Source organism: Lampetra fluviatilis, chromosome 31 (assembly GCF_964198595.1).
Source record: "Lampetra fluviatilis chromosome 31, kcLamFluv1.1, whole genome shotgun sequence".
Classification (NCBI taxonomy): domain Eukaryota; kingdom Metazoa; phylum Chordata; class Hyperoartia; order Petromyzontiformes; family Petromyzontidae; genus Lampetra; species Lampetra fluviatilis.
This window is the reverse complement of record NC_136305.1, coordinates 10,027,973-10,055,350: the sequence shown is the minus strand read 5'-3', so window position 1 is coordinate 10,055,350 and position 27,378 is coordinate 10,027,973. Positions and strand designations below refer to the sequence as shown.

The window sequence follows — 27,378 nt, the reverse complement described above, 5'->3', positions numbered from 1 at the left end:
ATGCGTGCGAGCTCGCGAGGGGAATGCGTGCGGGGCGCACACAAAAGAGCGGCGGCATTCAGGGATGCCGTGTCAGCGTTCTTCCGCAGACGTATCAATGCGATGGAACAAAAGTGATGTTTAGAAAGACAAATGGCTCGCGGTGAATGGACCTTCCATGCGAAGCGCACCAATAAAAGCGGCGTCCTTTTAAAGCGCCGGCTACGGGCTTGGCTCGGGTTTATCTGGGACCGCGTCCCAGACAATTGTTTTGAATTGAAGAGGACTTTTAATTGCCTCGTAAATTCCCCAACAATCACGCCACGCAGACCCCGCGGGGTCAGAGCCACTCGGTTAAAGAAGTCCCCCCCCCCACCTTCATTAACATCGTTAACACGGCGACATAAGCCGGTAACGCCATCAAAAGGAACGATGTCAGTGCAAATGAACGCCATCAATGCGGCTATAGTCAATACAGTTCCCCGGCTCAGGGCACCAGACAAACAAACGTTCTCACTTCATGTTGGACGTTATATTGAGCGGAGCATCCGACGGACGCTTCGTGCGGCGCGTTTACGGAGACGCGCCGCGTTGTACCCCCCGGCAGATGCGTGCAGCAGCAGCAGCAGCAGGGCGGCCTTGCCACCGCTGTTCAATGATCTGCAAACACGGCGCATCATCATTCGGCCATTGCCCCTGCGTTTGTGTCGGCGCGTTTCCCAGGCTGCTCTCGGGATAAGCGCCGTCGCGAGCCATTGTTTAGGATGACTGCGCGTGTCAGATAATCACCCTCGCGCTTCGGGGGGGGGGGGGGGCGTCGACTTGGGGGGCACACGCATCGCGTTCTCGATGTCTCGTCCGCGTCCCAGGCTGCGTTGATGCTCTGCGGGCGCATTGGCTCGCAAATCGGCACCACATCCAGTTGGTGAAACTTCAGCGTCGGCGTCTCCTGCGGTGTTGTGCCCCACCGGTGCTGGAATTCGTTGCAGTTGTCGCGGTTGTGATTATGATGATCATGATAATTATTATAACATCACAGCGGCACTTCTCAGTCGTTCTTCCCGAATGTTCAAAAAAATCATCGCAGCGACAATGGAGATGCAAGAGAGACGCCGTGGGTGTGTTTCCGCAGCGCGATTAGGGGAGTGACGGCTGCTCATCCGTGGCTGCCAAGATCAGTGCGCTTAATCCCACCAACTGAAATAAATAGAAAGGCACTTTGCCTTTTATCACTGTGCCTCGTAGCTTCATGAAAAAAAAAGTCACAATTCAAAAAGCAAACAACAACCATCAAGACCCCGATTCCAATTACAATCCCTCGAGAGACCGAATGCTTGGAAGCACAGTGGCCAAAAAAGGCAAGGCTTTTATGAGTCTCACCGGACGAATAACATTTAACGGATGAGAGGATCTGCACAATTACAAGCTGGTGAACTGTGACCGGTAAATTATAGCGTGGTACCCAGGTGATTATAAGGGGCAGACAGCCAAAATATTGCACGCTCTTTAATCAAAGGTCTCTCCAGTAGCGTTTGTGATTAAATGTTTAGATATCAGCGCTGCTCGTAGAATCGACTTCGGGTTTTAGGCTTCAGCCAAAAAGGTTTCCGAAAAATGCGTCCGTAAAAAGCTTTAATTTATTCTGCACGTGACAGTCGAGGCGTGACCTGCGGATTAACTACGACCACATCTAGCTGTCTGTTTTGTAAACCTCACTCCGTGACTTTCCGTGTGGGTTTATGTATACGTAGTGGCGTGCATTCATGTTACCCCTGCTCAGTGTAAGTAGATCTGTGCATTAAATATAAGTACCAGCAAAGGCAGGGCATTATGGACGGCAGATAGTTATCATATTATAACGACAAGGGGTACGTGTCGCCGTGTTTGCAAGTCGTTCACGTGCACACTGCGTTACGATGCCAGCTACCTGAGTTCGATTCCAGGCGACGGCTATGACATCAGTGGACGAGTGATATCTCAACCGGTTCTGGGTGCTGTGGCCCCAATTTTTCACCAACCCTGACTGAGCAATATCTGGCGGTGGCGAGATGTTGACCACCTCGCCTGGTATACAAGAGGTCGTGGGTTCGATCCAGACCCTGACGCCTGCTGCTGTATATTTGGAGTTTGCGTGTCTCTCGCTCTTTCTTCCGGCGGCCGCGTGGATTTTTCTCTGGGTCCGTCGGTTGTTCCATATACATTTATAATCAACACGCGTTTAGAGTATTTGGTTGCTATACACTTCTACGTGAAAAACCACTTCGTTGAGCCATCATTTGTGGCCAGGTCGCTTCTGACAAAGGGCTATATAGCTCAGTGGACCTTATCTGGTAAAACAAATAACAAATTCAGTTAATAGTTTCAGTTTAGTGTGGTTAAATAATACACAACGGGGAGGTACCTTCTTCTAGCAGTGGATTCGGACGAATGACAAACCCTCGGCTGCACCTCCACAACAACACCGCACCTCGGCGCATTCACCCACGAACGGCTCGCCCGCGCCTCTGCCCCCAACCGACGCTCTACCGCAATCCCTCCCTTCTCCCCCCAGAGCTGGAGCCCCTCGATTTGCTGGCCGAGTCGCTGGCGACGCCGGTGGCAGGAGACCTCCCCCGCGGCGTCACCGTCGTGCAGGAGGGTGGCGTGCGCGGCGCGAGGCTCTCGCCGCGGCGCGCGCCCCACGAGCCGTGGCCGGGCGGCACCCGGCAGCACGGCGGTGGCCGCCACCTCTCGTTCCCGGCGGCGCGCATCTTCACCCACTGCCACCGCTTCCCCGAGGAGTTCTCCGTCGTCGTCACGCTCGCGGCGGACACTCGCAAGGTCAAGCACGGTCAGGGGGCTCTCTGGATTCACGCCCGCCCCACGGGGTGGGGGGAGGAGGAGGGGTTTTAAGGGGTCGCAGCCCAGGGTCTCTGATTTTGAGCTCCTCCACACCCGCACCCCCCATTCTCCTCCAAAGATACACAAATGTATGGGTATATAACAATGTCAACTTGTAACGCCACCGCATAGAACAACTTAGAGGCGTGAGGAGCCACGGACAAGCAGGAAGGCAGGCAGCCACGCGGTGATCCGGCACCAATGATTGCCGAAGCTCTGCGCTCCTCTACATGTGAAGGTGTTATCGGGGACATTTTAATCAGTGGTTCTCTCTGGAGCTCCCAGAGAGAAGAAAAAACAACCTTGCGTGCGAGGGGGAAACATTCCAATGTGCGGAGTCCACGAAATTGCTGTACTGCCCCCCTGGCAAGCCAAGGGCATGGCACCTCCTAGTGTCGCAACATTTGTGCGATCCACCCCCCCCCCGCAGTGCTGGAGTACAGGCGTGCCACCACAGCCCGGCTATTTTAATGGGCGCTGCTGTGTCGTGGGTGAAACGCGATGGTGCCGCGCTGTTTCAACTCGTGAGTTTACGCGCTGCGTCGGGGGTTGCGCTGCGCTGGGGCGTTTGCCTCTCTCGAGCTTTCGCTACGCACCGCTGCGGCGCGATTATCACCGTTGGCTACGTACGGCGCGAAAGAAGTTCAACATATATACGATGGCAGATGCCCCCCGTCCAGGGTGCCGTTTGGCTATGAATGGTATAGGAAGCATCACCGTGCGTTTAGGGGCCGTCCTTTATATGACGTCACGCACCTGGGGGGGGGGGGGGGTCAGACATTTGTGATGATGGGGGGGGGGGGGTAAGAATGTGACGTAACTTGAAATAAATATAGACAACACGTTCAACTGAATTAAATAGACTTTTTAAATAAATGTTTTCTCCTACAACATCGGAGTGCAGCGCCACATTAAATACGCACTACAATGACAATAGTTTAAAGCGATTTGAGGCATGTTTTATTTTTTGGGGGGGTGGCAGAGCTTTGTGACGTCATATTGAAAGGGGGGGTTTGACTTTTTGTGACGCCGTGTGACGAAGGGGGGGGGAGGTCAAAATCGTCCAAAATCGCGTGACGTCATTTATGAACGGCCCCTTAACAAATAGCAACTCCTACCGGTTACGCGACAACATTAAACGTTGGTGTTGTTTCTCTTAACTTCGATGAAAAAAAATAACAAGCTAAGTAACTGCGTGTGGTTAGGCTTTGGACATGAGGTGGTGGTGGTCAAAGAGTCACGGGAGGGAATTGAATGTATGGCCATACCCCGGCTTACGTCGGGGATGCGTTCCTGTAAAGGTGCGACGACGAATATCGAAACGAGGTGAGACCAAAGCGGCTTTTACAGGGTTGGTCGTGGTGGGTGGTGGAGGCGACGGCTGATAGGCGACGGATGACGAGGAAGGGACGGACGACGATGACGCTGACAGCGACGTGAGCGTGGAGGTTGAGGCGACGCAAATCAGGTGGCGGTGTTAATGATGAAGTGACGAAGTATTAGCGAAATCGAGATGTTACTGTAGAAAGAGCCCCCCCTACCCTCCAGCCCTAATAACCACAACAAAAACACAACAACCCAGGGCCCCCCTCAAACACAACCCCCCCCCCCTGCACACGGTGCCCCGTGGGAGTCGGATCTCGCTCGAGTTTCCTCCTCCCTCCGTTCTTCCAAAGATACCTCCTCCTTTAACAATCTCACCATAATGTTTTTTTTATTATTTGGGTTAGATCGCGATAAGATTTACGCGATCTAACCCAACGCATTCCCCCCTTTTAAATCCATTTGAATGAACGAATGGACATTTTCAAGATGGCTGCCCAAAGATCCCCCGTATAGCCTTAAACAGACTGTAGGGGCAAGTGCTGTCAGCGAGTAGCACCTATGAAGGCCGGCACGGCACACGAGGGGGTGGGTGGCCAACACCACGCACGGCCGCCTTTGTCTCCCCAGCTGCAACGTTTCCACATCGCACCGGGTACTCATTTGAGGCTGAGTCGACTTAGGGGAGGCCCAGGACCGCGGTTCAGATAATGGTCACAGGGTTGTTGGCCGTGAGCGGGAATCGAACTCGGGTCGCCGGGTTCGTAGCGTAGCGCAGCGCTGACCGCTGCACCACCGAGAATGCTGCCCGGATCAACTTGCTTGAGCCACTGCCCCGGATCGACTGCTACGAATCCATGCAATTTTTTCTGCCCGAGGTTGGCGATCCACGCATGCCCATATATGGGCAAAGACACCGCCCCTTTTCTGGCAACGCCACGCCCACTTTATTCCATATATGGGGGGAGGGGAGGGGCGCACGTCTCTGATGGGTGATGTGGTCGTGTGTGGGGATTCTAGATTTGAAGCTTTCGTGACTGCAAGGATTCATATTCTTAGGTTTTTTCGGTAAAGTCACGTAGGTAAAAAAAAATTAATAAAAGTAAAATAAAAATAAAATAAAAATCACGACGTTTCGGAGGCAACACAAGCTTCCGTCTTCAGGTGGAACATTCACAGCACGATAGCTGTATCAACACGATAGCTGTATCAGCACGATAGCTGTATCAGCACGATAGCTGTATCAACACGATAGCTGTATCAACACGATAGCTGTATCAGCACGATAGCTGTATCAAGTGATACAGCTATCGTGCTGTGAAAGTTCCACCTGAAGACGGAAGCTTGTGTTGCCTCCGAAACGTCGTGATTTTTATTTTATTTTTATTTTACTTTTATTAATTTTAAATTTTTACCTACGTCACTTTACCGAAACAACCTAAGAATACGTGTGTAGGGACTCATCGCGCAATCAGCGGCGCGTCTCATGTCGCGCACAGTAACCCGGTGAGCTTCACTGCCCCTGGTGGGCCTTTTAGTGCGGCCCTCGCCACTACACAACGAGTCAACACCCCCCCCCCATCATCATCGTGCTGCTGTCAACCCCCCCCCCCCCCCAATGGTTTAACACGTGTAGTGGCACTCACACACACACTGATGTGATTGATGTCTTATCGGCGAAAGTGTTGCCCCGCCCCCTCTGGAAATTAGTGAACAACACCGCACGTTGACAATAACAACATAAACAATGAACAACATTAGTGAAGATGACTGGGAGTTAACAATCACAAAATTAAGAATTAACTAAATTTGTCAAGAACACCGGCTAGTTATTAATCACAACATTTAATAAATTTATCGTGAACACTGGGCGTTAACAAACACGAAATTAACTATTAACAACATTAGTGAACAACATTTTGAGTTAACATTCACAAAATTAACAACAAAATTAGTGAACAGCACTTGGAGTGAACAATCACACCGACTCGCTGTCATGCTCTGCACGCAGACAGGGGTCGCTGCTTCTAAACGCAACGTCAACACAACAGCGAGCAGCAGCTCCAGCCGTAGAAGCAGCAGCAGCAGCCGTAGAAGCAGCAGCAGCAGCCGTAGAAGCAGCAGCAGCAGCCGTAGAAGCAGCAGCAGCAGCCGTAGAAGCAGCAGCAGCAGCCGTAGAAGCAGCAGCAGCAGCAGCAGCAGCCGTAGAAGCAGCAGCAGCAGCCGTAGAAGCAGCAGCTGCAGCCGTAGAAGCAGCAGCTGCAGCAGGAGCCGTAGAAGCAGCAGCTGCAGCAGGAGCCGTAGAAGCAGCAGCTGCAGCAGGAGCCGTAGAAGCAGCAGCTGCAGCAGGAGCCGTAGAAGCAGCAGCTGCAGCAGGAGCCGTAGAAGCAGCAGCTGCAGCAGGAGCCGTAGAAGCAGCAGCTGCAGCAGGAGCCGTAGAAGCAGCAGCTGCAGCAGGAGCCGTAGAAGCAGCAGCTGCAGCAGGAGCCGTAGAAGCAGCAGCAGCAACGCGCCGCTTTCTCGACGGTGACAGCCGCACCTCTGCATCATCCAACTCGAGCACCGCCTCCGATGGGTCGCGTGCGATGTGCCCCCCCCTCACTCACCTCACACAGCCCCTCAGCTGTGTCAGTCCCACTGCAGGACCAGGGCTTTCAACCACGCCGGGCGGGTTACGTGCGTTGAACGTTGAACTTCTTTCGCACCGCACGTGGCCGACCGGTGCTAATCGGAGGTGCGGCAGAAGGGCATTAGACCCATAGGAAACGGGGGGAGGGGAGGTGAAGCCTCGATAATAATTTGCCTACATTGGCCTTCAAATGAGCCACAGTTCAGTTTCTTCAGCTGTCAGACAACAAGTCCTGCCGGGAGAGGTGGGACTGTGGGAGAGGTGTCACTCGTGTGTCACCGTGCCCCTGACTGCAGCTGTCACGCAGCTCGGCAAAATAAGTGGCCAAGGTACGCGACTTAATTATTTAACGCAGCCGGCGATGGACTCTCTGTTTACTTAAACACGTTAATATTATTAAAGCTCGATAGTTTCTGCGTGGATTAAATATCGGCCGTTCTATAGGATTGGGGGGGGCGTCAAGCGTACGTACGCAGGTGGGGGAGGGGGGCGTAAAAAGTCCGCGAGCGTACAGGGAGGGGGGGAGGGGTCAAGTTTTGACAGATTTTTGCCAACCTACTAAATGGGTGGCCCCCTACTCCGACACGTGCCGCCTATCGTTGTCTGTGAGCTTCCGCACTCAGTGGCACCCAGAGCACGATCGGCAACAACGGGGACCAACACGAGTCCCAGCGATCCCAATTGAGTGTACGTGGACATCTCTCTCTCACGCTAACAAATGTGTCGTTAAACCCGCCACCACCCGACAAAGCCAATTAGTAACGTTTGCCACGGAAACAAAACGTGTCCAAATTAGTCACTACGTCAGCACAACGGTGGTGTTGGAGAGTAAACCTCTTCGCTCGCTCTAGCAATCCCGTGCGAATGTAATGGCTTCTTAAGGACACGCATTAGGAGTGTATGATAAATGGGGACGTGTAAATGTTTTTTTGAACACCAATAAACATCTCCGCAAACTCGATTGCCCATTCATTAGTGGCATACTCACAGGCTTTACGAGAACACGCTCAAGTCCGCATGGCATTGTATCACATTTCCACTGTACATACTTACTTTCATAGCCTCGTAAGTGGAATTGTAAAAACCACTCCACCCCCCCCTGTGTTCCATCAAGCACGGCCATGCGATAGTGGCTAAGAGTTGGTCTCATTTAACTAGCGAGACGGAGGAAGACACACACCCATATCTGCAAATCCGCCCTCTTCAGACTTGTTTTCCTAAAAAAATATATGCCGGGGATTATATTGTTCGTTTATTGCTGGGCCAGAAAATAAATGCAAAGAAAGATAGCTCTCTCAAATAGCCCTCACGCACTCCATTATGCGTGTGTGTGTGTGTTTAAAGTGCACTCTCCTATATTTAATAATCTCGGCGCTGCAGGGGTCTTTGGCTGAGTTGGGAGACTCCCTGGCGCGGATCGGCACACAGGCGCCCTTCGTGTTTGCACTGCCCCACTGACTCCTTCCACGTCGAGTCCTGGCGATTACTCGCGCAAACAAAGACAAAGATGCCCCGTGTAGCCTGTGACAGACTGTTGGGGGCAAGTGCTGTTAGCGAGTAGCACCTGTGAAGGCCGGCACCACGCCCGACAGCCTTTGTCTCCCCAGTGGAGATGTTTTTTTACACAACGCACCAGGTACTCATTTGAGGCTGAGTCGACTTAAGGGAGGCCCAGGACCGGTTCAGATAATCGTCACTGGTGTTGGCCGTAAGCGGGGATCGAACTAGATTCGTAGCGCAGCACGCTAACCACTTCCGCTCAAACGGAGCAAAGACAAATATCCCCCGTATAGCCTTAACGTACTGCTTGTGCAAGTGCTGTTAGCGAGCAGACACACACGGGTGATGGGGAGATTGCAGCCGCTGTATTTTAGTGCTGTCGCGTGCAATCACAGGGCGTCTGCGTCTCCTCCACATGAAGAGTTCTGTTATTGTAGACAAACACTAATCATGGAAGAAAAAAAAAGATGAAACGCAGCCGAGGATAGTGCGCGTGTAGACAGAATTCTTAACCCACAGTTACAAAACTGCGAGTTCAGATTGCGGTCAGCGGGTTCACTCAGCCCATCGTGTCACCAGGCACCACGGTGGCGGGATGTCAACTACCCTGCCTGGTATGCAGGAGGTCGTGAGTTCGATCCCGATTTCGACCCTGACGCCTGCTGTATATTTGGAGTTTGAGTCTCTCTCTCCCTGTGATTGCGTTGATTTTTTTCCGGGTCCTCCGGTTTTTTCCTCCACATTTACAAACCTGCGTTTAGAATATTTTGACCGCTTTGCATTTCCGCACGATGAGCCACTTCGTTGAGCTATCATTTGTGACCAGGTCGCCTCTGAAAAAGAGCTACACAGCTGCGTGGGTCTTACTTGGTGAAATAAAAATAGTTTTATATTCTTTGGGTATTTCGGTAAAGTCACGTTGCGATCTAAACGTCGTAGTTTTTAGTTATTTTCTTTGAACCTATCTACTTGACTTTACCGAAAGACCCAAAGAATATGAATTCCTGCAGTCACGAAAGCTTTGAGTCAAAACTAGTTTTAGTTTAAATAAACGAGTTCTACTTCGTGCGAAGTCACCAGTGGCTCCAGCAACAGAAACGTGCCATTCCCACCACCAAGTCCCACTCGCATAGAGGCGAGCAACAGCACATTGCTCAATCGAGCCGGGAGACGCAGCAACAGCAGCAGCAGCAGCAGCAAGACTCGAACCGGTTCTGAGCGAGGAGCCACTTTACGCACGGCTTGAGGCAGTGGTGCCGGCGAGGTTGGCAAGCCCCCCACGTCCGCCCCCCCCCCCCCCACCAGGTGCAAAATAAATGAAAACGAGGCCGCTTGTCCCATGTCACCCCACTCCTTAGCCCGATACCCGGGCACCCCCCTAGCACCCTCGGCTGCGCACCGCGAAGCTGCGCCACTCGCTTGAAACTTAACCCTCGATCGTGTTTGTGTGTCTATGTTTGGGCCTGGCTCTCATGGCGTCTCGCGCGTGCGCACCGGCGGGTCCCAGACGTCGCAGGCGCGGCAGACGCTGCTGGCCTTGGTGCACGAGGGGACGGGGGCGGTGCGCCTGGCGCTGCACGTGTCGCCCACCAAGCTGCTGTTCGAGTTCTCGCCGGGGGACCCCGGCGGTACAGGGCGCCACCTCGTCTCGTTCGCCGGCGTGCGCGTCCTCGACGCCGCGTGGCACACGCTCGTGATGAGCGTCGCCGGCGACGGAGCCACCCTGGCCGTGGACTGCGGGGTCCCCGTGCTCGCGTCAGTAGCGTGCGATGCGCGCACACCCCCCTCCCTCTCCTCCCCTCCCCTCCCCTTGCCCCCACCCCCCCCCTCCGTCATTTTCATTCTCGTCAACAAGATCATCATCGACTTCAAAGTTTCGTGACTGCAGGAATTCATGTTTTTTGGTGCTTTCGGTAAAGTCATGTAGATAGAAAATATTAATAAAAAACCTCTCTCCGCCAGATGACGACCGCTTGTGTTGCGATTGAAACGTCGTGAGTTTTTGGTTTTTATTACATTTTTATTATTATCATTATTTAATTATTTCATATCTCCGTGACTTTACCGAAAGAACCAAATAATAAGATCATCATCGTCGTCATTGTCATGGTCACATTATCCACACTCATGTCAGCAGTGGGCAGTGCACGCATCCCATCGTCGTCACCGTTGTCATGATCATCATCAACATTGGCACCATTGTCATCATCATTCCACCCATGCAGACGACGATAGCATACTCATCTTTCGGTGCCTGCCATCGTCGTTCACATCGTCATCACGATCATCCCACCCATCCACATGTCAGAAGTGGATGCTTAGCCACACGTGCCTCCCCCATCGCCATCGTCACGTCCCCACCCACGCGCACATCAGCAAGAGCCCACGTGGAGGGTCATGCCTGCGTGGCCCGCGCCAGCCTTGCGAGAGAGGGAGGCAGGGAGCCGCTGGCAGCACCGCCTTTCCCAATGCACCACAGCAACCACGTTTGTGCCTCATCTCTCGTTCTCTCTCGGTGTGTGTGTGTCTGCTACAGGGAGATGGAAACCACCTTCCCGTCCCAGATGAGTGTGCACCGAGCGACATTTTACGTCGGCAATCGCCGCAGGTCGAAGGGCACGTTCACGGTAAGGAACGCTGCAAACCGCATGGCCTCACACCTGTGCTGGCTTGGAACCCATTAACATCGGGCTTACAGACAACGCAAGTTCGTTTCCGGATTAAAAACAATAATAACTTGCAAGAGCCCTTCGCTGCGCGGCGTGGTTTTATTTCCTTATTTGGGAGTTTACCGTTCTGCTGCGCGGTCATGTTTCGCTTTGCGAACGTCCCTTTGAGAATTCCTGGACGCACCGCGCATATCTTCTCAGGTGAGCTGGTGTGTATGTATGTAAAACTTCTTTAGCACCGTACGTGAGCAAACCAACGCTGATCGGAGATGCGTGGGAAGGACCACAAACTTAACGCAAAAAAATCAATTCTACAGAAATGCGTTGTTAATCTAGATGCTCTTAAAAAGGCGCAGACGCACGGCACCCGGACAGCAACACGGATGGGATAGGAGATGCGTTGACTCCGAGTTGCGCCCGCGGACGGGACTGGCTCCTCTCTGGGCGTCCTCTCGAGTTCAGTGTCTCGCGCCGCGATGCCCCCGGCCTCCGGGCGGCCGTGGTTCGATGCTTGCGACGCGTGCCAGCGCTGCCCCGCTCTGACACAGACTCGTGAACGATTCCGAGGCAAGCTGCGTGACCTCCTCACGTTTCGCCGGCCTTTAAAAGCATTGCTGCGGGCGTGAGTGACGTTTATTGGCCGCGAAATTGTCTGTTTTAGCGTGCTCCCCCATGGCGTTTTATTTTTTGTCTCCGCGGCTGCGTGTCGAAGCCTCGGACAATTGAATGATTTTAAGATGTACTCAAAAGCGGCACCGGTGACGGGCATCATCTTGATGCAACGCCTGCACATTTGACTTGGCGATGGGGAAGCCAGTAAGCGCTGTCGAAATGCTTCGTTAGGCGCAGTCACTTCACGGGTAATCCCTCCGTTGACATGGCCCACGGCCCAACCAGTTTGGCAAACATTGTCAGATGCTCGCCTCGCTCCCGTGAGTGCCACGTGTTGATGAGGCAATTCCACTCGAAGGCCGACAAAGTGCGAACGATAACAACACGCCACGGACGAATTAACGTGCATCATAGATGTCGTTCAATTACAGTATATCTTTTTTATTCCGACATCAACTCATCCATTCTGTCACCGCCATCATTTATCTCGTCCTTTCCTCCATCTCCCCCGCACATCTTGAGCGCCTCCCCTCCCCTCCTGCTCCTTTACAATTCAGTGGCGAATGTTTTGGCGCTTGTTGTTTCATGTTGGATATGCGTGTGCTCCGATCTGAAGGTCTGTGGTGCATGAAAGATAACGCGCAGTGTTCCTACATCGTTCGCCGTCGTGCAAAGACGGTGGCCACCGGATCGTGCGCGGCGCTTCCAGACGCGCTTCTGCCACTGTCTGGAACGCTCTTCCTTCAGATATTAGGAAGCCACTATGCACTTTTGAATCTAGATCGAAAGCTCATTTATTTTAGAAGTGCTGTTTGTGTTCAATTTGTTGCCTTTACCCCGCACCTCCGATTAGCACGGTTGGCTACGTATGGTGCGAAAGAAGCTCAAAATATATACAAATTAGAGAGAGACCAGGTAAAAGTGTGACAGGTCTCCCGTGGCCCAGGAGTAGAGATACGTCTCAAAGTGGAACATCCCTGGAGCAAAGGCTTCGCTCTGCGAGCTTACCTTTCGCCCACTGATAAGAAAACAAACAGTCTCCCTCACCTTCCCTTACTCAAACAAAATAACAAAAAATTAACCCGTAAAAACAAAGTTTTTCACTATAAATCCTTTATATGCGTGTTCAATGGGCCACAACCCAGCCCACATTGGTCTTTGAAACGGGCGGCTAGAGTCCTCTCGTCCTCTGGCTTGAGATGGTTGCCACCTATGGGTCAGATGATTGCCTGCCACCATTAAGCAATTGGTAATTAAATATAATTTTTTTTTGCTAAAAGTGTAAAATTTTGGAATTTTTTTTCACGAAAATAAATTGTCACGCACAACGAGTCTGTGTGCAAAATGTCAGCTCGATTGGATCACGGGAAGTGGGTTAAAAAACGACCAAAAGATTTGCACGGTCGTAAGCGCGCAAGCAAGCAAGCAAGTGAACTTAATATAAAGAATTTAAAAACAATAATTGCAATCGTAAGATGTTTTAGATATATCTTTACTTGGCCAAAAATATCAGCTGAAAAAGTATTACCCATGCCCCCCCAACCCGCCCCACTGGGTGGTGGTGGCGGCGAGATGTTAACTCCCCCGCTTGGTATACAGGAGGTCGTGGGTTCGATCCCGACCTTGACACCTGTGTATTTGGAGTTTGTGTGTTCTCCATGTGGTCGCGTGGAATTTTTTTCGGGTCATCTGCTTTTCCCCTCCACATTTAGAATCAACCAGGTAAGGTGCTGACTGCTGTGTTAGTCGACTCTCTGTGTTGTATTGCATTGTATTTCTAAGCTCACTAGGTTTGTTTTCTACCTGATGACGATTGCTTGTGTTGCAATCGAAACTTCGTATTCTATTATTGAATTTATTTTCTTTCTACGTGACTTTACCGAGAGAACCAAAGAGTAATCAACATACGTTTAGAGTATTTGGCTGATACAAATGTCCACGTGATAAGCCACTTCACTGGGCTGTTATTCGTGGCCAGGTCGCTCCTGAAACAGAGCCACGTGGGGGCCTCACCTGGTAAAGCAAATAAAAATAATAAAATAATAAAAATAAAACATAATAAAATAAGTATCACGACGTTTCGGCCACAACGCAAGCAGCCGTCCTCAGGTGAAAAACAGGTCTGTCGACAGTTTAGAGGGCAGACCTGTTCTTCACCTGAGGACGGCTGCTTGCGTTGTGGCCGAAACGTCGTGATAATTATTGTATTCTGTTTTATTTTTATTATTTTATTATTTCCCTTCTACGTGACTTTACCGAAAGAACCAAGAAGATTAATCCCTGCAGTCACGAAAGCTTTAAATCGAAATTCAAATTAAAATAGTTTGCACTTTTAGCAGTTGGCAACGTCAGCGAACATCGTGGCTTGAGGGGCGCCCGAAGTCAGCGGTCACTCACTGAGCGCGCCCTCATCCCCTGGTTTGTGTTCCCTCGCCAGGGGCTGCTGAGGCAGCTCGTGCTGCTGCCGGGCGCCGACGCCACGCACATGCTGTGCCCGAGCCCTGATCCGCAGACGGCCGCACTGCGCATCCCCCCGGCTCTCGCCCTCATCCCACCTGGGCCCCCTCGCAGCCGCACTCCCTTCGGTGAGATCACCCCGCCCTCACCCCACCACGCACTCACCCTGCCCTCTAAACTAAACAAAAACATTTTTTTTTATTGTACCAGGTAAGGCTCACTCAGCTATTTTCTTTTTTTAGAAGCGACCTGGCCACAAATGATAGCTCAACGAAGTCGCTGATCATATTGAGATTCATAGCAGCAAACTATTCTTAACGCGTGATGTTGATTCTAAACGTGGAGAAAAAACCCAGGGGACCCAGAGAAAAACCCACACGACCACGGGGAGAGAGAATAGGCAAGCTCCAAATATACAGCAGGCGTCAAGGGTTGGGATCGAATACACGGATTTCTGCATACCAGGCGAGGTAGTTAACTAGTTGACATCTCCTAGCCACCGTGGCGCCCCTCTCCCTGCCCTCTGAGAGTTATGAAAGGAGCCGGCAGGCGTTGTGGGGTTTCCGTTGGGAAGGGTTGGGGTTCGGGCCGGAGATGCCCGGTTACCACCGGAAAACGACGTTATCAGCAGAAGCCTTTATTCCCAGCCGCAATCAGGTAACCCCAGCGGAAAGCCCTTTATGCCAAAAGACAGGGAATATTTCCAGTTTTTTTTGAAGGGACAGAGATTCAAAGAGCGAGCGCTGATGGCAGCGGCAGATGGGAATCTCATAACTATAAACAGGTGAGCCCTGCCCTACAGCACGCCGACGGTCTCACACCCACACACACACACACCAGAGGCAAAGATTCCTTTGGAGGATGTTGGGACAAGTGCTGTTGGTGAGCACCTATTGTGTGCCTCGAATGACACACGTGGGTGTCGTGGCGTTTTATGGCTGAGTCGACCTAGGGGAGGCCCGGGACGGGTTCAAATATTTGCCACTGTTATTGGTCGTGAGCGGGAATCAAACTCGGTTCAGCATGGGGATAGGGCAGTGCGATAACCACGACGCCACCGCTCCCGACAGACACACAACCAGATGTAGACAAAGAACAAACACACAAAGACCCCCGTATAGCCTCAGCAGACTGTTGGGGCAAGTGCTGTTAGCAGGCATGTATGAAGGCTGGCACGGCACACGAGGGGGTGGGTGGCCAACACCACATCCGGCAGCCTTTGTCTCATTTGAGGCTGAGTCGACCTAGGAAAAGCCCGGGACCGGTTCAGATAATCATCACCGGTGTTGGCCGTGAGCGGGAATCGAACTCGGGTCGTCGGGTTCGTAGCTCAGCGCGCCAACCGCTGCACCACCGCTCCCCACACTAGCCGTAGACACAGACACACACAACGCACTCGCCGTCCAACAGGCGTGTGGCTCTGACAGACTGCCCAGACAGGTTGGAAGAGGATGGTGTTTTCCACTCTTTGTCCCAACCGCACGTAATCTCTGTATTGGCACGAGGCAGTGTGTCTTCTGGAAAGATGAGATATATTCCTGTGCACAGTGCCTCCACTGCTCAGATGGGATCTATTCGACTGTCGTGTGTCTTTTGGTGAGATGGCATCTGTCCCTTCCGCAGTGAAGCGCAACTCGAGGGCTGCATCTATACGACAGCGCATAGCTTACATGCAATCGGGTTGTTGTGTTTTTGTCCACTCACGTGCTGTTATTGAAATATTACATTATCGTTGGGGGGGGGGGGGGGGTGGGGGATTGGGGGGGGGGCAGTGGTGTGTTGGTTAACGCACACTGCGTTCTAGAACCAGTGATCTGATGGAGAATGATATCCGAACTGGTTCTGGGGTCTCTGCTCTCTCACCAGTCGGCACGGGATCAGTGTGATAAATAACAGAACAAAAGACCCATTGGCTCACCCAGTTGTAGGGGGCTCTCTCCTCCAGTAACTACCTGAGAAGTAGCTGAAATGCATGTGTATATGTTGAACTTCTTTCGCACCGTACGTAGCTAACCGTGCTAAGTGGAGGTACTAAATCAGGAAGTGCGGCTAATCGGAGGTGCGGAAATGTCAAATTAACGTGCAGAGCATTAATGCTGTGGACGCGCGTGGAAGGCTGTGCGCAGCATCAATGCTGGCAACATGCAAACGATCTACAAAAGCTGCTTGACTTGACAATGCATTTCCACGACACCGTCTAAGTGCAGTGCGCAATGCACTACGTCTCTCCAAGACTTGAGCCGTACACTCCATTAGTCCCGTAGGGTCAGAGTGCTGTGTGCTTGGTGGCACGGACAGAGTAACGCAACGCAGAGCCCTCTTCACGGGGCGCGCAAGCAGCGTTGATGAGAGCCGCTGAGTCCCCGCTCGCATTGCAGCAAAGTGCTGCAATGCGAGCAGGCGGGCCGGCGTGCTGGGAGCGATGGGTTAACTTACCAATATTTAACGATTTTTTTTTTATCTTACTAGGTAAGGCCCACTGAGCTATATAGCTCTTATTCAGAAGTGACCTGGCCACAAATGATAGCCCAACGAAGCGGCTTATCGTGTGAACATTGATAGCAGCCGAAAAAAACCCCCGCAAATGCGCGATGTTGCTTCTCAAAGTGTAGGGGGGGGGGAGAAAGAAAGAACCCGGAGGACACGTCAACGGGGCGAACCGCTCGCGGGGCCCAGGGGCCGCGCTCGCGCGCCTCGTGAGTAGGACAACGCGCGAGGAATGCGTGTCATCGCCAATATCCACTACATTTCCTCCTCGGCAGATGTTTTCCGCGTTTGGCAACGGGCAGCCAGGGCCCCCCCTCCCCCTTCCCCCCTCCCCCCGTCTCTCCACTTGCCGTTGAAACCTCGGCATGCTCGCGCTCGGGCCGCGGTCTCCGCGCCGCCACGCGTGGCTTCACGTCCTCTCCCTTGTGCTCGTCGGCGCCCTGCGACCGCCAGAGACGGACCTCCGCATCACCCTAGGAGGGACGCCCCGCTGCGACGGCGGCTTCGCCGGCAGGGTCTGGTTCGACGCGCGGAAGAAATCCCTGCGTCTGTGCAACGGCACCCACTGGGCGTCCTTGTTCCGAGGTGACCGCTCGCGAGAAGCACGCGCGCCTAGACACGGACACGACACTCGCGGGCCGACGCGTAACCCCTGCAGATGCGAAACGAACTCGGGGCAGCTTTAAAGGCTTGGCCGTGTGAGAGCGTGTGTGGTTTGTGCGGTCCGTCGCACGTCTTGCTAAACCGCCGCACGCACCCGCGCGGCTCCACGAGCCGTTGCTCTTGACGCCTGGTTGTGTAAACGTTGTTCGTTATGAACACTTTCCGGCGTTATTATTATAATTTTTTTTTGAGGACAGTGATCTCGGGTAAATATGAGATATTTTCGGATAATAAGTTTGAGCCGATGTGGTGCCTGTGGCTCGTTGGTTAAATGTGAATCTCTCTCGATGAGAGCTCCATTTCTTTCCGACTTTTGGCATAAATTTACCAATGGCTCCATCACCGTTCATGGTGGGGAGGGGCGGGGGGGGGAGAGCCAACGGGACGTGTTTTTTTACCATTTCCAACAAGATGTCAATCTAGAGCGAGGGGTCGGAAACCAAAATAACAAGCAGAGCCATTTGTTTGGGGGGAAATTCGGTAACAACAAACCCACCCCGCCCAAAAAAATATTTCAAGAACGTTCAATGTGCACGTGAATGCGCAACGGTGGTGGTTCTTTACTAAAGAGCGGTCACGAAGGCGGTCCCCTAGAGAGCCGAGTGCATGCGGCTCCGGTGCTGCAGGTTGCCGACCCCCTGATCTAGAACAAAAAATGTAAAACTCAGAAAACAGCATGATTTTAAAACGTATTAAGACGTGAATAAAGCATTGATACAGTAATATAACCGTGAATGTGAGCTACACACTGCATGTGCGTCGACGCTGCGTTGGTCTCGGGGCGAACTGACTGCCGTAACCGTTTGGCATGTTTTATTCGGGCCAGCTGGGGAGAGACTCAATTACATTGACGACCACCAGAACCTGGTGGCCAACTCGGGGACGCGGGACATTGAGGTGTTTGAGATCAAGAACGTCGGCGTGTTTGCCGCCGTGGCGAGCGACGACGCCAATGCGGGCTCCATCATCTTCAAGTGGAGCAACGGAACGTTCCAGACCTACCAGGTCATCCAGACCAACAAGGCGGAGAAGTGGGAGTTCTTCACGATCGCTAAAGACGTGCGTCCGCTTTTGGCTTTGCCGGTTATTTCCCCCCGATGTATTGCTGCGTCGTTACCAGGTCTCTTCGCAGGGCCTTTTCTGCCACGGTGGCTAGCAGATGTTAACTACCTCGCCTGGTATAAAGGAGGTCGTGAGTTCGATCCCGACCCTGATGCCTGTTGTATATTTGGAGTTTGCGTGTTCTCCCCCCCCGTGGTCATATGGATTTTTCTCCGGGTCCTCCAGTTTTCCCCCCCACATTCAGAATCATGCGTTCAGAGTGTTTGGCTGCTATAATGTCCACGTTATAAGCCACTTTATTGGGCTATCAATTGTGGCCAGGTCGCTTCTGAAAAAGAGCGATATAGTTCAGTGAGAATTACCTGGTAAAATAGAAGAAAACAATTGTTCAGTTTAAAATAGTTTGTGTCCAACTAAAGGGATACTGCCGGAGACCCGGTTGAGGATCGCTGACCCACATGACAGGAGAATGTCAAATATGGCCCTCTGGGCGAGGAGTGGATCTTCTCTTGCCCCACTCGTCAGGATGTCTGCGGCTGTACGAGGCTGAGGCCGGGGGGGGGGGGGTTGGGTGGTGACCACAGGTCCTCGTGGCTTGTCATCAGATCGACCGCTACTGTCGAGACTAGAAGATGAGAAGGGAGATCGCTTCGGAGGGGGAGGGTGGAGCGGGGGGGGGGTGCTTTGCCAGGAGGGACCCTGAGGGTTTCGAGCCTCAGGGTGGATGCTCCCATTTGACTTGCGGTGCTTCCCGCACAGTCACCGGCCCCCTCCATCAGCACGCCGCGATCGCTCCCCTCGCGATGCTCACTCGGCTGAGCGAGCGCCGTTGCAGGGTTAAGAGATTTGAGCTGCCACCTGCGGTGTTCTCGGCTAGAGATTGAACCTGGGTCACGGGGAGAATCAGCACGGTGCACAAAACCACGATGCCGCCGCTCTCTGATACACACGCACGCAACGCACGCGTACAGACGCACGTGAGATCCACGCGTGTGCTTCGTGCGGCAGTCGTACCTGGCCGTCGCCAACCTGGGCAGCGACGCGAGCGGGCAGGAGTTCTCGGTGGTGTACAAGTGGAACCGGCGCCAGCGCCTCTTCGTGCCGTACCAGCGCATCGTCACGCACAGCGCCCGCGACTGGGAATCGTTTCGCATCGGCGGCGAGACCTACCTGGCAGTGGCCAACCACGCAAAAGGTGCCCTGCTTTGTCGCACACACACACTAGTACATCTATCCAGAACTAACACTTTTGAAAAATGTATTTTACCAGGTAAGGCCCACTGAGCTATTCTTTCAGAAACGATCTGGCCACAAATGATAGCTCAATGAGGTGGCTTATCAAGTGCAAATTTACAGCAGCCAAATAGACTCTAAAAGCGTGTTTCTAAATGTGGAGGGAAACACCGGAAGACCCGGAGAAAAATCCACTCGACCACGGGGAGAACATGCAACCTCCAAATATACTGCAGGCGTCAGGGTCGGGATCGGGAGCGAACCCACAACCTCCTGCATAGCAGGCGAGGTAGTTAACATCTCGCCACTGTGGCACAGCGTGAGTCAACCGCTATTCTCCACTAACTAGCGGTGATGTGACCACGGTAAATTGTGGCCAGACTCTGTGCAAAATAAATACACATGCACGGCCGCCTTTGTCTCCAAGGGGGCGATGTTTACACACCTCACTAGGTACTCATTTGAGGCTATAGAAATCCTTAATTTCGATTGGATCATTGGGGTTTATTAGTAATAAATCGGCATTTTGCGACCCCCACTGCCACGTTGTAGCATATTATTACGTGCCAGGGACTTTATTAGAAGATAGGACAATAGTCTGAATCCATAATTGCCAATAAATAACGGCAAAGCAGTTATAAGTGACTCACAGAATTGTGCACAGTTGCGTATACAGTACACGACTTTCCCGAAGGCATTCACCTTCAGCGAGCGCGATGTCGATCACACACGGTTCGAAATCGACCCTCGATCAATGGCTGCGCTATCGCCACACACGCGTCGAATAAAAAGCAAGGAACAAGTCCTTACTTTCTAACAACTCCTCTATAATTTTTCATTGTTGGAAGGGTTGCCCCCCCTACCTGAAAATCCTGGCTCCACCATTGGCTGAGTCGACCAAGGGGAGGCCCAGGATTGTTTATATATTTTCGTAACTGGTGTTGGCCATGAGCGGGAATTGAACCTGTGTTTGTAGTGCAGTGAAACCACACTCCACGGCTTAAAGAAGAGTGACTGGCTTTGGCTTTGGCCAGTCACTGGCTTTGGCCAGTCACTCACTCACACACTCACACCCACTGCCATAGAGCATCATGAACACGGGAAAAATAATATCAATGGGAAGCCAGCCCGTGCCATCTCATGGGTTCAGAAACCCAGAGATGCCAGGTGCTGCCCACGTTGTGCCCAGCCAGCAGTCATTAAATCCATGAAAATTAAATGAGAGGCCATTACAACTGCGCTGTTGCCTGTGTTGTATCATTCCCCACTTGGCGAAGCCAGCGTAGTCCGTGGTCAGGCTTGCCAACAATGTTCGGCTACAGCTGATATCTCCCGTAACCCACTTGGGCCAGCAGTGCGCACACGGAAACCATCCCCCGATATAACGGACAGCAAATGCAAAACCTGACGATTAAAACCGATCGTGGTTTTTTTTCAATATCAACAACAAAACAAGTAACCGTCGCGCGATGACGCCCGCAGACCAGAACCTCCTGACGGACAGTGTCATCTACAAGTGGAACTGCCACGAGCGGCGCTTCGACGAGTTCCAGCGCGTGCCCACGGCCGGCGCCTATGACTGGGAGTTCTTCCGCGTCGGGGCCTTCTCCTTCCTGGCCGTGGCCAACACCTACGACGGCGCCTCCACGCGCGTCGAGTCGCGCGTCTATGTGCTCCAGACTGGCAGCTTCGTCTTCTTTCAGGCCATCGAGGTACCCGGCCTCGTCACGTCCTCGTCGCCGCCGGGTTTGCGCTGCCGCTCTGTGCCACCCCAGAGTCCGCCCCCACTGTGGCTTGGGGCCTCGTATCGGGGCGGCGCAGGTGGCGAGATGTTTACTACTCCGCCTGGTATACAGGAGGTCGTATAGATCCCGATCCTGACGATGCCTGCTGTATATTTGGAGTTTGCGTGTTCTCTCTCCCTACGGTCGCGTGGATTTTTCTCCGGGTCCTCCGGTTTTTCCCTCCACATTTAGAATCAAAATGTGCGTAGAGTATTTGGCTGTCATAAATTTTCACGCGATAAGCCACTTCGTTGAGCTATTATTTGGGGCCAAGTCGCTTCTGAAAAATACATATATTGCTGAGTGGGCCATACCTGGTAAAACAAAGTAAAAAGTTTCGTTTTAGTATCTCTACAACGGGCAGCAGAATTAATTCTGATGAACCTGCTGAATTAATCAAAAGAGGCCATACAGGTTCATTCTCTACTTGGTGGTGAAACTGCAATGGGGCCCAGACGCCGGGCTGCGCAGTGCGTAGCCAATCTGACAGGGCGACCCCATTGCATTCCATACACCTGGCCATATCTATGTATGTTGAACTTCTTGCACACAGTACGTAGCCACCTGTGCTAATCGAAGGTGCGCACATGGCCTACGCCAATCACTCTATGCCGCAGCATTAGATCTAACTCACCACGTGGTACGCTACGTATTGCCGTACGTGTTTCACTGCGTCCAGCTTTTACGCGCATCGGCTCCCTGCGGTTGGACTCGAGAGTAAAGTGTCGTCAGCGTGTGCGTGCGTACAATTATGACGAACTTATCTTGAGTGCGGGAGGGCGCGTGGATCCCCCTCTTTATCTCTATCTCTACGGAGCCCTCGCATGCTCACAAATGTCTACAGTAACTTCTGAGGTTGCCTCCGGCTATCCGGCATCTCGGCTGTTATCACACGCTTATCTTATCTTTGGCACCTCCACGTGTGTAACTTTCATGTCTTTTGCCCGAGCGCACGGCTCTGCGCGAAAGGCCTTTCAACTCCTGACAGCGACCACCACCATCAGGGCCTCTAGAAACCCGCAACAAGGCACCGGGGTTGTGGCATACAAAGCATCGCGGTTTGTAGGTTCCGGCACTCTGAACACAGCCGGTGCGGTTTGTGCGCACTGACACGCTAAATGTGAACGTGTTCCCCACTCGCAAAAGCAAATCAGACTGAACTTGCGCCTAATTGTGCTTTTACATAACAGAGGGGTTTTTTTCGTTGGATTAGATTACGTAAAAATAAATGTGTCATTAAACTCGCCACCACCCGACTCAGCCAATCAGTAAAGTTTGTCACGTAAACAAAACGTGCAAATTAGTTACTAGTTCAGCACACTGGTGTGTTCGAGAATAAACCCACAGCATTTATAATCAGGTGATCTAACCAAACAAAAAACCTCTATTATGGATGATATTGGGTCGCTAAACCCTTGGTGTTAAATTGTACTTTTGAGGATTCTTTTGTTATTGATTCTGACCTCTAGCCGAACCCACGAGAAAGAGAACGCTGTTAAACACAATGACGTAGCGGCGACGTTGAGAATCAAAACGTGGAAGGGTTGCGCAAAGGTGCCCGTGTGCAGTGACCGTTGCCAGCGAGGCTGCCTCCCAGTCATAGGGGTAGATCTTTTGTCGGGGCCCTTAGGCAAGTGGCAGTGGTGTAAATTGCGCTGATTGGCGTATTGTCTTGCCCGCTGACAGGATAGATTGCCCCCCCCCCGGTTGGCTGCTTCCGGGGCCCCCTGTGTTATGCCGCACTCTGCTCGCGATGGCGGAGGTCACGTCTCAGCTGTGTGGCGGCGGTGATATCTGCCAGAAGGAAGGGATGGGTTTTGCAAGATGAGTGCCTGCTCGGTCACCCAGAGGAGCTGCGTCTCAATGGGATGAAGGGGGTGGCACATGAGGGGCAGTGTCCATTAGGGGGCACGTTCTCTCATAGAGCCTCCCCCATGGAAACACCACGAGAGAAACGGAGTCGCTCATTGCTCATTTGGGTTGGTTGAGTCTCGTGGCTCGAAGCTCGACATGGTGGGGGGATTTGCTGGCAGGTTTAGCAGATGTTGAGTGAGCGAGTGAGTCAGAGAGTGACTGAGCGAGCAAATGAGTGATTGAGTGAACAAGTGAGTGAGAAAGTGAGTATGTGAGCGACTGAGTGTGTGAGGGAGTGAGTGAGCAAGTTAGTGAGCGAGTGAGCGAGTAAGTGAGTAAGCGAGCGAGTGAGTGTGTGAGTGAGTGAGAAAGCGAGTGTGAGAGTGAGTGGACGTGCGCGTGAGTATGAAAGTGAGTGAGTGAGCAAGTCAGTGAGCAAGTTAGTGTGTGTGTGTGGGAGCGAGCAAATGTGTGAGTGCGCGAGTGAGTGAACGATTGAGTGAGTGCGTGAGGGAGCGAGCGATGCGTGAAGGGAGGATACTCACCCATACAGGTTCAGCGGGATGTCCACCACCTCGGTCGCGACCCATGTCCCGTGGTGCAGAGGCCGTGATGTCCGCTTGTCCGCCCGCAGACGTGCGGTGCCACCGACTGGGAGGCGTTTACGATCGAGGGCAGGACGTTCCTGGCCGTCGCCAACGGCGTCAACTTCGGGCCCCACATCATGAACACGAGCGAGTACGCCATCAACTCGACAATCTACGAGCTCAACGTGGCCGAGCTCATGTTCGTCAAGTTCCAGGACATCCTCACCTACAGGTGAACCCGCGCCGGGCGTGTGCTCCGCTACCCCCGCCAGACGCCTCGACGGCTGGCGGGACCGCGCATGTCCACGAGCCTCCGGCACCTTTTAATAAAGCGGCAAATCACCACCGCGAAAATTAGAGGCCTGGCAAGCGGAGATTAGCGCGTAATCCGCTAATTTCACGAAGCCCGAACGCAACCGACTCGTCCACCGGCCAAACGTGACCCCGGCTCCCGGTCCGCGTGAATCACGTGCCTAGCTCCAACGCCTTCAGGGGGGACAAGTAAATGTGGATACGACGGTTCTAGTTTTGTGTCCTGCGCTGGTGAGTTTGTCGCGCGATGATTAAATAGTTGGATTCCCTGAGCTTTAGATTTGTATCGCTTGAGGAGGCCGAGTGGCTCAGAGGTCAGAGCACTGAGCTGACACCGCTGGGGCCCTGGGTTATAATCCAGACAGCGGCAGCCTGTGATGATGAAAACCAGATCGTGACGGCCCAAATGACCGTTACATTAAATATGGTGCTGCACTTAATTTGTCTTATAATCAAGGTCTGAGAAGTAAATAAATTTGTGTTTGATTGGCATGTGATGAACATCACTCTCAGTGGCAGAGTGGGTGGAACATTCTGCCACATGCTTTGGGGACCAGAGGTCACTTGAAAGTGATCTCAGGGGGTACAACTTTATTTTAGTATTTTTCATTATACCAGGTAAGGCCCACTGAGCTGTATAGCTCCTTGTCCAGAAGCGAGCTGGCTACAAATGATAGCTCGCCATGTGGAAATTTATAGCAGCCAAACACTCTAAACGTGTGATGTCGTTTCTAAATGTGGAGAGAAAACCGGAAGACCCGGAGAAAAATCCACACCACCATGGGGAGAGAGGACATCCAAACTCCATATATGCAGGCGTCAAGGTCAGGATCGAATCCACGACCTCCTGCATACCAGGCGCTACACCACTGCTCCCGCACAGGGGTGCCGCGGTGGTGAGACGTCAACTACCTTGATTTGAAGCTTTCGTGACTGCAGGAATCCATACTCTTTGGTTCTTTTGGTAAAGTCACGTAGGTAGAAAAACTAATAGATCACGGCGTTTCGATCGCAACACCGTCATCAGGTGTGAAACATACACAGCAGGAGGACTGCTGACGGTTGCTTGTGTTGCGATCGAAACGTCGTGATCTATTCTTTTTTCTACTTACGTGACTTTACCGAAAGAACCAAAGCGTTTGTTAACTACCTTCTGAAAAATAACTTCATAGCTCAGTGGGGCCGTACCTGGTAAAATAAAACAAATATGGAACAAAATGCATACCTCTGAGAGCCCTTTCAAGTGACCTCTCATCCACAAATCAGGTGGCCAGCATTTCCCCAGCCACTCTGCCGCCGAGATCAATGTCCATCGCACGACAATCACACAGATACATTGAATTGTTCAGAGCAGTGGCTAGCTGTACGCACGCACCGAAGGAAACCCTCCTCACACGGCCGGCGGGCATGGACACAGAGAGCCACCCTCGTCACACCACGAGGTGGCAATGTGTTCCACGAGGTTCCAATACACCCCCCCCTCCCCACAACGTTCAACCGTTGATTTGTTTTCCCAGCGCCACCGACTGGGAGTTTTTCACCGTTGGCGATGAAAAATACCTCATCGTCGCCAACTCGTTCGACGGCTCAAGCTACTCGTTAAACAGTGTTATATACAGGTGAGTACTCGCCCGTGACGTCGACGAGGTTGGTATCATGTCATCGCGCGGAGCCATCGGCGAGTCGTCGTCCGGATAGCGTGCTCCGTTGTGAAAAAAATATATGCAGAGGATGATCCATTTATAGGTACCCGCCCTGACAATAACGGGGAGAATTGATGTGGAGTACAACGAGTCTCGTTTGAAAGTCTCGACACGTCCCCCAAAAAAACTCTACGCGACTCATTTGCGTGCTTTTAACGCTCTGCCGAAGCGTGCTGCCACCTTATCACTCTGCCCCCCCCCCCCCCCGCGTAAGATACGGAGCCGTCGCTTTCACGATACTCAATCGCCTGTCGAGAAGGAAAGCAAAAGAGGGTCGTTAGAAATCAGTGGGGGTACCTATATATGGATCGCCCTGTACGAGGGCGGTCGGTGTTTTTTTCTCCGCGAGAGATGCAGCGTTTGCGCGAGGCTCATGCGATGCAGCCTCGAGAATTCACTAACGATCCTTAATTGAGTTGGCATTGATCGGTAATGATGGCATTTAAGGGGAGTCGCTCAATCTGTGCCCCCTCGGGGCCAGATAAGGCCGGGGTCCTTTAGGGGCTCTGGCCCAGGGCCTAGAAGTTTGAGAGCCCAGCCAAAACGGTCGAATGCAGGCACTGTGATAAACCCTCATTTGGAAAGGAAACCCATAGACCTCACTATGCTGAACAGGGGCAGTTATGGGCCGACATGAAAAGGGGTTTTGTCCGTTTTCACTTTGGTTCGGCTTTATAATACTCACCTCGTGTATTTAGAAACCGGAGCTGAATAGCCAAGGTGAATAACGACGGAGCGTTTGACATCGGCCATGGGTGGTGGTAGAGAGTATTTATTTTTTAAGTCGAAGCGATCCGCTCTCCAAATGATCACTGATGCAGCACTCATCTCCCGTTTACAGCCATGAGCCAGCGGTGGAAATTCCACATTCCTATGCCGGGGTGGGGGGGGCAGTCTATCCACAGGCCAACCGCTGTTGACTGCTCTGCAAAGTGGCGCTCGTTTTCAGAGGCGTAGCTAGGGGGGGGCAGGGGGGTACATATGTCCCCGGGCGCCAAGGTAAAGGGGCGCCAAAATGAGGCTTATGACGTTACATTATAACTTATTGCGGCGGGCGCGGCATCCTGAAACTACTGCACAAATCTACACCTCAACCTTAAAGTTTATATATCCCGCCACACACAGCCTACATGTCATGTAATTATATTTTGGTATGTGATTAAACGGAGGGGGCGCCAATTTAATAGTTGGTCCCCGGGCACAAAATATCCTAGCTACGCCACTGTTCGTTTTTTTGTCTCGACCCTGGAGGAGTTGAGAACTCACGACCACCTCCCTCTTGCGTGCCGCTCCCGCAGACCACTCGGCCAGCCTGCCCGACTGGCAGGGAAGGAATTGAGCAAACAAAAGAGGTGGCGGGGGGGGGGGGGGCGCATCGAATCAGCACCGGGGCCCCCTTTAAAACTCAACCCCCCTCTCTGCCGTGGTTCGGCGGGCGCGTGTGTAACGCGTGCCCCACTCCGCGCGTGCCCCCCCCCCCCCCCCCACAGGTGGCAAGGCTACGAACGCTTCGTGCCGGTGCACCGCCTGCCCACGGTGGCGTGCGCCGACTGGGAGAAGGCCGTCATCGGGGACCAGCGCTACCTCCTCTACTCCAATGCGCACGACAAGGTGTCCAAGGTGCTCAGGCTCAACGTGTCGTGA

At 52.6% G+C, this 27,378-nt stretch overlaps 1 protein-coding gene across 1 annotated transcript; it reads left to right on the top strand.

The window, feature by feature from the left end:
- On the top strand, positions 1–27,378 carry TSPEAR (thrombospondin type laminin G domain and EAR repeats). Its single transcript, XM_078870740.1, has 13 exons — positions 1–91; positions 849–917; positions 2,531–2,799; positions 9,819–10,066; positions 10,848–10,938; positions 14,030–14,177; positions 16,990–17,121; positions 18,026–18,258; positions 19,270–19,456; positions 20,977–21,206; positions 23,767–23,951; positions 25,549–25,650; positions 27,225–27,378. Exons 1-13 carry the CDS (start codon positions 1–3, stop codon positions 27,376–27,378), a joined length of 2,139 nt encoding a protein of 712 aa, XP_078726866.1.

Coding starts and splice junctions, on each gene's coding strand:
- TSPEAR (XM_078870740.1), top strand. CDS start 1: ATGCGTGCGAGCTCGCGAGGGGAATGCGTGCGGGGCGCACACAAAAGA. Junction 18,259..19,269: donor TCTTCACGATCGCTAAAGAC/GTGCGTCCGCTT, acceptor TTCGTGCGGCAG/TCGTACCTGGCCGTCGCCAA. Junction 25,651..27,224: donor TTAAACAGTGTTATATACAG/GTGAGTACTCGC, acceptor CCCCCCCCACAG/GTGGCAAGGCTACGAACGCT.